We start from the raw sequence: 11,033 nt of genomic DNA, 5'->3' as shown, positions 1-11,033 counted from the left end.
CTTCACTGCCTGGTTCTTCCCCTCTCCGCTTTGCGGGCTTTGCAATGGGTATGCAATGGGCATGCGCCAAAGAACAAAGGGAGAAGGGACTAAAGGTCTCTGCATCACCTCAGGGAATGTACATTTATTCCAATCAGTCTACTGTTTGCCTTATATGGGCATAGGCAACTTCTGGGTCAGGCTGTAACCTCTGTAGTACTCAGCCAATGAGGAACCAGGGGAGGGACTTGCGTGCTAGGAGATAAATCGTCTGCTGTAACTGCCCCAGTGTGCCTGTCTGTCAGATACTCCCTCTTGCAAGAATGTTGATTAAAGCCTCGCTTCACTGTGCTCTGAATCTCCACATCCCTCCTTTGATTGGGTTGATGGGCTTCTTTCTAGCAGCCCAACACCAAGCAATTCTCAGACACCAACTCAATTCCGACACTCTACCCAGAGGTAGCATCAGATTCTCCAGGTGAAGGGTGCAGTTCTACGAGATTACCACCTCCATACCCCACTTCAGACACCAGCTGCAAGCCCCAAACTGCCACCTGTGCTCCTGACCGACTGGCTACACATCGGAAGTTCCAAAGACCTCTTCCTTAGATTTGGTTAATTTGCTAGAGTGGCTCACAGAACTCAGGGAAACAGTTATTTACATTGATCAGTTTATTAAAGGATATGATAAAGGATAGGAATCAACAGCCAGACAAAGAGATACACAGGGCAAGCTCCCAAACAAAGGAACTTCTGTCCCTGTGGATCTTGGAGTCCAGCTTAGTGGTACGTGGGAGCACTCTGGTTCACCAAGAGTGGAGGCTCTCCCAAAATGGACCAAAGCACTGTTCCCTCGGGTTTTCATTGAGGCTTCATTATATAATTATGATTGACTAAGTCACTGGCCACTGGCTGATTCAACCTCCAGTCCTTCCCCTTCCTGGAGATGGGGGGGGGGGGCGGATATGGGTCTGAAAGTTCCAGATCCCCCATTTGCAGGTTTGACCCTCCAGGCAACCAGCCCCGCCTTTGGGGGCATCCAAAAGTCACCTTCATTAATAGCAAGAAATGGGTATTTTGCTTTTATGGCTCTGAGTCATTTTCAGAAACCGTGGATCAAGACCAGATATATCTGCAAAACATATTTTGGTCATCTGAATGACCAAATATATATTTCCTATAAATCACTGAAGTGGACGGCACAGGGCAAAAAGTGGTATTTCAAGCAGAGCAACCTCTGGGGCAAAGCCCTGGAGGCCAAATCCAGCATCTGGTGAAAAAAAAGCCTTGTGTTAATCAAGTAGCAGGGGTGAAAGTGCAGGAGGGGGTGGTCAGAGGCCAAGAGGCCAAACCATAAGGCTTTGAAAATCACAGTGAGGATTCAGGAAGATTTCTGAAGGGCAAAGGGCAGCCACGGAAGGGTTTAAAGAGAAAAGGACCCAGTCTGAGCTGTTTTAAGATGAAGACCCTGGGGACGCCTTAGCGGGCTCAGTCAGTTAAGTGTCTGACTTCAGCTCAGGTCACGATCTCACGGTTCATGAGTTTGAGCCCTGCATTGGGGTCTCTGCTGTCGGTGTGGAGCCCGCTTGGGACCCTGCCTCCTTCTCTCTCTACCCCACCCCCACTTGCACACGCTCTCTCTCAAAAGTAAACATTAAAAAACAAAAAAAGACAAAGACCCTGGGAACTGCATGGGGGTGGCCTGGAGAAGCAAGTGGACGTAGGAAGGCCCCTCGCTTGCCTAGAGGGTGTGCAAACCACAGTGGTAGATCAGCGGGGGTCTCTCCCAGCCCAGGAGCCACAGCGGCTTGGTTGTGCAAATACAAGTGGAGTCTTCTGCACTGAGAAGGAGACAGGAAGTCCCACTTTCAGGGTCCAGTCTTTAGTCACAGCAGGACAGGATGGCCCTGCCTACCAGGAAGTCCTACCCAAAAAATCCTGTGCAAAGCAGGTCACACCTGTGTGGCTGCCCGAACAGTCCTTGGGCGCCCACCCAGAGAGATGACTGGACTGGGGCCAGTGGCCTGGAAGAGAAAGGAAGGGAAGGAGACAACCTCAGAGGTTACCCTGAATGTGACATGCTGAATGTGACATGACTCATGCTTTTCTAGCGCTAGCTCACGCTATTCAGAAATTAGCCAGGTTCCCTCCACTTGCAAAAGGAGAATAAAAAAAATGTTCACCCACCCTTGGGAGAGACAAGACATGCAACAACCCAGCTTTTTCAGGGAAGAAGACATTCCCTCCCACTACAGAAAGAAAACGGGAGTTTTGCCAATTTTTATGGAAGAGTAAAGGAGTATTCTCTCCTTTGGAGGTAAGCTGGAATTTCACTCTTAACATGACAAAAATTGGGTGGGAATTCCTGTCCGATTTCTATATATTAAAAAAAAAAAAAAAGGTGGGGGGGGGGAATTTACTAATTTTGTAAACCAACAAGTAAACCTGGAGGAAGAGAACTCAGACCATCTCCTCTCCCTGATTAAAACATAAAAGGGGAGACCGGGTGGCTCAGTCGGTTAAGCATCCGACTTTGGCTCAGGTCATGATCTCACAGTTCATGGGTTTGAGCCCCGCGACAGGCTCTGGGCTGAAAGTGCAGAGCCTGGAGTTTGCTTCGGTTTCTGTCTCTTTCTCTTTCTCTCAAAAAGTGAATAAACGTTAAAAAAAATTTTTTTTTAATACAAAAGCAAACAAACAAAAACCATAAAAAGTTCCACCCCTATTCCAGAAGGACACTGGGGCACCACTCACCTGGTGAGCCTTGTTTGGGCTAGGGTCCTCCAGCGGGACTTTGAGGGGCAGAGGCAGTGGCGTCTGCACTGGGGTTACACTCTGCATCTTCTTTTCCAGTGGGGGAACCACAGGTGGCAAAGAGGGGGGATGCTTCTTTTTCTTCAGAGAGTCTCCTGGAAAGAGGAGGAGAAACATAAACACGCGACTGGCTGTACCAACATACTAACCCAGCCAATGAGCAGGGAAGCAAGGCTGAGAGGCGGAGCCTTACTGATTGGCTGATATGGAGGTGGAGGCGGGATGAATGACCTTGACTGCGCTGATTGGTTCAGCCAGGTCTCCAGCGGGTCTCTTCCTAGGACCCTCCCAGATGGCCCCTCACTTACCCCTAAAGCTGCACAGGCAGCAGACGCACAGGTAGAGAAGCAGTGCCAGGAGCGCCAGGCCCAGTAGGGAACCCAGGACGATGCCAGCAATGGCCCCTGGGCTCAGGGTGGGGCCTGGAAGACCAGAGAGGATAATTAGAAGCAGGAAGAACCAGAGCTGGAGCCAAGTTTCCTAAGCTCCCTGCTCCAACTATTTTATAGGACCCAAGAACCTGGGACCCCAGACTCTTGATTCATTGCGCATTTACTGAGTAACTGTGGTGTGCCTGGCACTCTACTGGTAACGATCCATTGGTGAGCAAACCCAGATCCCTACTCTCATGGGGATTCATTTTCAGGGAAATCAGAAATGAAGGCACAAATTAATATCCTAATTATGGGTTATGCTATGACAAAAACTAAATGTGCTATGACAGAAATAATGTGCTATCATAGATATAGAGTCAATCTTCTGCAAAGACTCTTATTTCCAAATAAGGTCACATTCACAGGTACTGAGGGTTAAGATGTCAGTATAGCTTTCTGGGGGAGACACAATTCAACCAATCAAGTCAAGATGAGATCATGAGGATGGGCCCGAACCCAACCGGACTAGTGTCCTTACAAGAAGAAGACGGAGGTGTGCACAGGGAGGCGGAGGCTGTGGAAAACTGGAGGCAGAGACCAGGGCGCTGCAGCTACAAGCCAAGGAACTCCAAGGATTCAATCCAAGGACTAATGGCCATTATCAGAAGCTGGAAGAGGCCAGAAAAGCATCCACCCAGAGTCCCAGAGGGAGCATGGCCCTCATTTCCATTAGAAGGAGGACTGCCGAGTTGTGAGAGAGCACCTTTCTATTGGTCCAAGACACCCGGTTCATGGTACTTTGTTAAAGGAGCCCCAGAAAATGGATACAAGCAGAGAAGGGGGATAAACGAAACAGACTGAGGGTAGCAGCCCAGGAGAAGCCTCCAGCAGCCCCAACTCACGGGCCTGGTAGACTTGGCTTTGTGATGGGGTCCCTGGCTGGCCCCCCAGGGTGGGCAGGATACGGAAGGCCCAGGTCTCAGGGTTCCGATGAGGAAGGGGCACCACAGCTGACCGCTCCTGAGGCTCCAAGGTGAGCAGGGTGATCCAGTCCCTGTAGGTGGTGGCTCTACCCAGGTCGGGGCCTTCTGTTCGTGCCTGGACCTCAAAACCACTGATCAGGGCCCCGCGTTCCACATCCCAAGTCAGCACTGCTGCATCCCGGGTTCTCTGCAGCCTCCACGAGGAGATGGAAGGTCCTGGGGGAATTAAGGTGGGGGCTGGATTTGTGGGTCCTAGATGGGAGAGGGAAGGGGGCCGTGGACCTGGACCCATAGGTCCTGGGGTAGAGGGTCTGGAGATCCAGACTTCTAGGCCTACAAGAGGAAGGGGACTGAGGGCTTGGACTCTTGGATCTGATGGAGAAGGGGCTGGGGACCGGGTTTGAGGGAAGAGAGGACTTCTGGGTTCTGGGAAAGGAATGGACTCACCAATGAGGGTGATCTGGTTGCCCCCGGCACCCAGCGCCCCACTGCACAACACGGAGTAATTTCCCAGGTCCCAATCCAGGCTGAAGTTGCTAATGAGGAGCCTGCGCCCATCTGGGCTGAGCCGCAGGCGACCCCCTCCTCCTGGGGCCACGGGCCGCCCTTCCCGGGCCCAAGATGCTCTGGATGGTGGAGGACAGCCAGTGACCTCCAGCGCCACCTCTGCCTCCCCCGACCGTGTTTCCTCCACTGCAGGACGCAGCAGCACCTCCCGAGGGGCCTCTGCAGGTAGAAGAAACCGGGCCGAGTCCAGACCTGACCCTGGAGACCCTGGAGTCAAAGACCAAGTCCTGCCCGCTTTGGTGAAGCAAAGAGCTGTGAAACCCCAACACGTCAGCCAAATGAGGAAGCACTGCCCATGTCTCAGTCCATCATCACCTGATCTCCTTAGCAAGGACTTATTAGATACATACTATGGCCCAGGTGCTGGACTGAGGAACTCATATTATTCTCAACCATTTATTGCTCTGGACACGTAGGAAGATGTCAGCCCTCTTCCTGGGTCCAGGAAAGAAACTGTGGCCCCTTCCCCTGCTTGAGGTATTGGTGCTTCTGTAGGTTTGAAGACAAAGGAAATCTCTTTTCCTGGAGTTAGAAGTCCACCTTTCTCATTTCCTAAAGGAGCTAAAATGTATACCCCTTCCCCAGGAAACAGGAAAGAAACCCCACCAGCTCTCACCCGGGGTAACCGTGCAGGTGCGCGTGGTCACCAGGTGGCGAGCGAGGCAGGTGACGGGGACGCCGCTGAGCCGGGGGTGAGCGGGGACAGCCGCCTGGAGCGCAGAGGGCGCCGGCCCTGCGCGGACGCCTTCAGGGAGACCCTGGAACTGCAGGGAGGCCGCGGGGACCCCGCCGGGCCACGAGCAGCGGAAGCGGAGGCTGCGGTCCCCTGGACCGCCTTCCACTGAGCACTGTGGGGACCCCGGAGGCAGATCTGTGGAGCAGAGAGAATAGGGGCTCGGCCTCTCTCCCCTCGCCCCTCGAGCCCCTCATCTCCGCGCGTTCACGCCCACCCCTCTTCACCTGGACCCGCCCCCTAGGCGTCCCTTTTCCCAGAAACTTCCGGGCTGAGTGGGCAGCGGCAGCCCCACTGACTGCCCCTCTCTCCTACAAAAACATCTTTGCACGGATTTCTTTCCTTGCAAACATAACCCCCCCCCTTCCTTTCTAGTCCTCCCCCTTCCACCAAGTTACTGGGAGCCATCAACCAGACATCTATGCCCCTACGGATGCGACACCCCTCCCCCCGACCTCTTCTAAGATAACTCGGCCCTTTCTAGAATGGCCCAGCCCCCTTCTCTTATGACTCTTCCCCTTTCCCCAGGTAATTTTTAAAAAATATTTATTTATTTTGAGAGAGAGAGCATGAGCAGAGGTAGGGGAAAGAGAGAGGGAGAGTCTCCCAGGCAGGTTCTGCGCTGTCAGCACGAGCCCAAGGTGGGGCTCGATCTCACTAACTGTGAGATCATGACGTCAGTTGAAATGAAGAGTCGGTAGCTCATTGACTTAACCACCCAGGGGCCCTCAGGTAATTTATTTGCTGATCCCACTTAACAGGCCCAAGCAACTGAAACTCCGTCCCTTTCCGGCCTCCACTCTTCACCATTTGATCCTCCTCTTAATTTGTTGAGATTGCTCCTGGCCCGGGAATCTGGCCCCCTCCCCTCTCGTGACCTTCCTCACCCAGTCGAGCAAGTCCCGCCGGCCCTCGTTGGCCCCACCGCTTATCCTGGGCATCCCCGCCCCTTTTACGGGGAGTCTCCTCCCTCCCTTGCTGGCCCCGCCCCTCTGCTGCGGCCCCGCCCCCTCGGCGTAGCCCGCTCCGTCCCTCCCGGGCCCGCTCACCTGCCACGGTGAGGTTGAGCAGAGAGCGGCGGCGGCGGCCTGTGCGCGGGTTCGCGGCGAGGCAGGCGTAGGCGCCGGCGTGGCCCGGCCCGACCGCGGGCAGCAGGAGACGCGGGCCGGCGGGCACGGCGGCCTCCGTCGGGTCGGCCAGGCTCCACGCGATGTCGGCGGGCGGCCGCGAGGCGGCGGTGCAGCGCAGGGTCACGTTACTGCCCTTGGTGACATAGAGGGCGGGGGTGGCGTCGCGGTCCGAGGAGACCTTGATGACCGGAGGATCCGGGCCGTCTGAGTGGGGGAAGGGGTCGGAACAGGGAGAGTTGGGGTCACCCGGGACTCCGCCACGACCCGCGAGGACTGGACCTCCAACGACCCCCTCCTCCCCAGGGAGTCGGGACCCCGAGCGCCCAGATCCTAGCCCCCGACCGGAGGCATACCCCGACTCACAGAAGACACTGACTTCGGCCGCAGCCTCCGCGTGGCCGAAGGGGCTGCGGACGCGACAAGTGTACCGGGCGTGGTCGCTGCGCACAGGGTGCCCGATGAGCAGCTGGTCGCCCTCCGTGCGGATCCGCGGTGGCTCCGCTCCCTCAGGGTCCGCTGCCTCCAGGGTGCGTCCGTCCCGGCTCCAGCTCAGCTCCCCGCGACCCGGCCCCCACCCTCTGCAGCGCAGCCGGAGTTCGGCCGCCCCCTCCTCTATCTCCGGGGCCTCGGGCTGCACAGACAGCTGGGGCAGGGGCTCTGGGAGAAGGGGAATGGGCTCAGGACCCGGTCCCTGGCCCCCTCGTCCCCCAGATCCAGGACTCCAGGCCCTGGCCTTCACTCCTCACACCCAGGACTTCAGGGCCCCAAGCCCAGGATTCCTCCTTCTCAGGGACCCACTAAGTCCCCCAGCGCCCGCCCCCCCGCCCTCCCTTCCCCCACCCCCTCTTCTCCCAGAGACTCGTCATTCCAAGCCCCCAGGAGTCTTGATCCCCAGGCCCAACTTCTCTCAAGAACCCCTGTCTTGGCCCCCAGCCCCTATTATCCTTCCTCCCTCTAGCCTAGAAGTCCTCTCTCCCCTGTCCAGGAACCCCTTCCTCAGGGGAGAAAACAGGTCAGACGGCAGTGATCTGCCCAAAGGTCTGGCAGAGCAGACCCTGCGGCCTGCACTCTGGACCTCAGTGCCCACTTACCATATACACCCACCATGAACTCCCGAATCTGCCGGGAGACCCCAGCCCGAATGACCTCAGCAGTGTAGACCCCAGCATCCTCTAGCTGGGCAGAGGCAAGTTCCAGGCCCCCCTGGGCCTGGTCAAATCGTAAGCGGTCCCGGTGAGCAGGATCCAAGCTGATCAGGGGGGCCCCCGGCCCCAGGCCTCCAGCTGCCAGCACCTTGGAGCCTCGGCGCCAGACCACCAGAGGCGCGGGAGGGCCAAGGCTGGGAACTGGAACCAGAGGGAGCTGGATGGTGGTCCCCACTAGCACCGACAGAGGCCTCCCCACCTGCTGGGGGAAGCTTTCCACTGGGTGGGCTACTGCAGTTACTTTGGATTCGGGCTTCTGGGCAGATATTTTAAGATCCTGATCCTTAGGGGAGAATTGTGAACCTGGGGTCTCAACTTCAGTCTCCAGGGCCTGAGCAGAAATGTTTGAAGCTGGGGTCTTAACCGAGGACGGCTCTGAATTTTCGGCAGGAACTTGAGAACCCAAGATATCAGAAAATACTTCGGAACCAGGGACCTCAGGGAAGGTAGGAGGATCCGGGCTCAACTTTTGGCCCTCAGCAGAAACGTGTGACCTAGGCACGTCGTTAAAAGTTGAGGCCTCAGGAAACCGTTTGGAATGAGGGATAGCAGCAATGGTTTTTGAACCTGGAGACTGCTCTGGAAATTTCCAGTCGGGGGGGTTGATGGAGGAGACTTTCGAACCTGGGCCCTGGAAAGAGCTTTCTGAGTCCAAGGAGAAATTGGTTTGCTGAACTCCAGGAGAGGCTCTGTGGGTGACGACCCCTGCTCCGGAGGCTGCAAGAAGAGGAGGGGAGGGCGTTGGGGAGCTGCCAAGAGAGCAGACTGGTGGGGAAGGGGCTGCGCAGGGGACTTACCCAGGAGCAGGAAGAGCAGCAGAGCCCGTGAGGTGTCCATGGTGCTGGCCGCACCTGTGAGGACACTGCAGCGAGACTCCAGGACCTGCACCTGTGCCTCCCAGGTCGACAAGTCCGACAGGACTGGTAGCTTCCTGGGCGGGGAAGGAAGCCAGACCCAGAGGGAGGTGCCCCCACCCCCAATCTAGTGGCAGAGCCAGCCACCCCCACCCCACTGGTCCTCGTCAGCTGGTCCCATCTGACTCTGCACTCCCCACATGCGAGGTGAAGATGGCGAGAAAGGAGTCCCAGTGGAAACGTGGTGGTAGCAAACCCATGGGGGAAGGGAGCCAGGAAGACTTCTTGGAGGAGGGTGAGATGACCCTTCAGAGAGTCCCACCTCTGATGGCCTTGGCCTCAGTTCGGGCTTCCTCCTCCTCAGCTTCCGGCTTCGAGTCCACTCTGTCCTGCCTGCAGCACCTGCATTTGACCCTGCTCCTGCTCTGCTCCAACTCCTCCCATGGCTCCCTGCTGCCCTCAGAACCAAGTCTCAATTGGCTCCCTCCCACCCAGTCCCTCTCCAGAGACCCATAGCTGCATCTCCGTGCCCCCCAGGGCCTCAAGTGCCCTGCATCCCCCTAAACTCAGCGCCTTCCCTCCAACACAGCCCCCTTCCCGGGCTCTCCATCTCAAGTGCCGTTGCACCATCTACCCAGAGGCTGTGGGGCGTCTTCCCTCCTCTCTCCCCATCGCCTCCTGCTCTGCCCCCTGAATCTCTGTCACAGCCTTTCCTCTGGGTTCCCACTGGCCAGACCGTAGCACAGGCCCTATCTGCTCTCTCTGCCTCCTCCCTCCAGCCTCCAAATCTCCACCAGTGCCAGTCCCTGGATCCTCACATGGCCCCTCTTTCTGCCCCTGCCCCTCCCACAGCTCCCCTGTGCCCTCAGGAGACATCCGAGGACCCTTCCAGACCCTGAGTGGCCCAGACCCACCCACTCCAGCCACACCCTCCACCCTCTCACTCTTTGAATACCTTGCCATTCTCATGCCCCATCTCTCCCGTCCCAGATTTGTGGGCACTCTTCTCTACCTGGAATGCTCTGCTCACTCCCTGCCCCCCCCCCCAACAACTTGTCCTGCAGCCTCACCTGATTAAGAATCATAATAATAATTACCACTTCTCCCGTGCCAGGAACCATGCGAAAGGCTTCCCAGGCATTATCTGGCCAAACACTTCCAAACACCCTGTGAGCTGGGTGTCATTATCCTCGTGTTACAGGCTAGGAGACTATGGCTCAGAGAGGTCAAGGGACCTGGAGGAGGTTGCACAGCCAGAGACAGGAGTTGGGCTTTGGCTCAGGATGGCCAGACTGCTCACTCCTTCAGAAAGCTACCACCCCATGGGGCATCTGGGTGGCTCAGTTGGTTAAGTATCCAACTTCGGTTCAGGTCATGATTTCACAATTCGTGGCTTCGAGCCCTGCATCAGGCTCTGTGCTGACAGCTCAGAGCCTGGAGCCTGCTTCAGATTCTGTATCTCCCTCTCTGTCCCTCCCCCACTCATGCTCCATCTCTCAAAAAAAAAAAAAAAACAAAAACATAAATAAATAAATAAATAAATAAATAACATAAAAAAAAAAAAAAAACACAACGAAAACAGAAAGAAAGAAAGCTACAACCCCATGCTGGGCTCAGGATCTCTGCTCAGCATCCAGTCCCCTGAGCTCACCCAGGGAGTTCTCACCATGCTGATGGTAATGACAAGGGTAATAATACATAGTGAGCATTTTCTGTGCGTTAGGTGTGGTTCTGGAGGTGCTACATTAATTCGCTCAAAACCTCATGGGGGAAGTTTTGTAACTTAAAGATGCCAGCAAATTCCTCCCTTACGGAGTCTATGTCCCCTCCCCGTGGATCCAGGTAGACTCTTACTACCAGACCAAGAGACTACAGCAGAAGTGCTCCTGTGCCAGTGTCTGCATGGAGGCCCAGAGACGGGCATAACCCACCTCACGGGTCGTAGAACACTCCCTCCTGGAAGCCAGCCACCATGCCGTGAAGAAGCTCGAGCAGCCCACGGGAAGGAATCATGGCCCCTGGTCAACAGCCAGCTCAAGCCAACAACCCCAGCCAGCCAGCATGCAGGCCAGGTGACTGAGCCATCTCGGACACGTATCCCCGGGCCCCATTTGAGACCCCAGCTGACGCCGCGTGGAGGAGAGGCGAGCTCTCCTGCCAAGCCCTGCCCAGCTTTCAGATGTATGGGCAAACTAATGATTGGTGGTTTAAGTCAGCGAGTTTTGGGGTGTCTCGTTATGCCACATCAACCAACCAGAACATGGGTATTATTACTAACGCCACCTGAGGGAGGAGGAAATTGGCGTTCGGAGAGGAGGAACTTGCCAGGGCCTCTGGATCCAGACCCCAAGCCCTTAACCACTACACTAAGCTCTTACTATTTTGATCAGCCGG

The 11,033-nt window shown here is 56.1% G+C and overlaps 1 protein-coding gene across 1 annotated transcript; it reads right to left on the bottom strand.

The window, feature by feature from the left end:
- Positions 1-1,573: 1,573 nt before the first annotated feature.
- On the bottom strand, positions 1,574-9,134 carry VSIG10L (V-set and immunoglobulin domain containing 10 like). The gene is made up of 10 exons (XM_043598375.1): positions 8,583-9,134; positions 7,672-8,502; positions 6,944-7,237; positions 6,500-6,784; positions 5,334-5,588; positions 4,598-4,876; positions 4,070-4,366; positions 3,102-3,215; positions 2,734-2,888; positions 1,574-2,003 (listed from the first exon to the last, which is right to left on the bottom strand). Exons 1-10 carry the CDS (start codon positions 8,620-8,622, stop codon positions 1,932-1,934), a joined length of 2,622 nt encoding a protein of 873 aa, XP_043454310.1. The 5' UTR covers positions 8,623-9,134; the 3' UTR covers positions 1,574-1,931.
- Positions 9,135-11,033: the final 1,899 nt, after the last annotated feature.

This window comes from Prionailurus bengalensis, chromosome E2 (assembly GCF_016509475.1).
Source record: "Prionailurus bengalensis isolate Pbe53 chromosome E2, Fcat_Pben_1.1_paternal_pri, whole genome shotgun sequence".
Lineage (NCBI taxonomy): Eukaryota > Metazoa > Chordata > Mammalia > Carnivora > Felidae > Prionailurus > Prionailurus bengalensis.
Note: the sequence above shows the minus strand (reverse complement) of the source record. Positions and strands in the feature narration are given on the sequence as shown.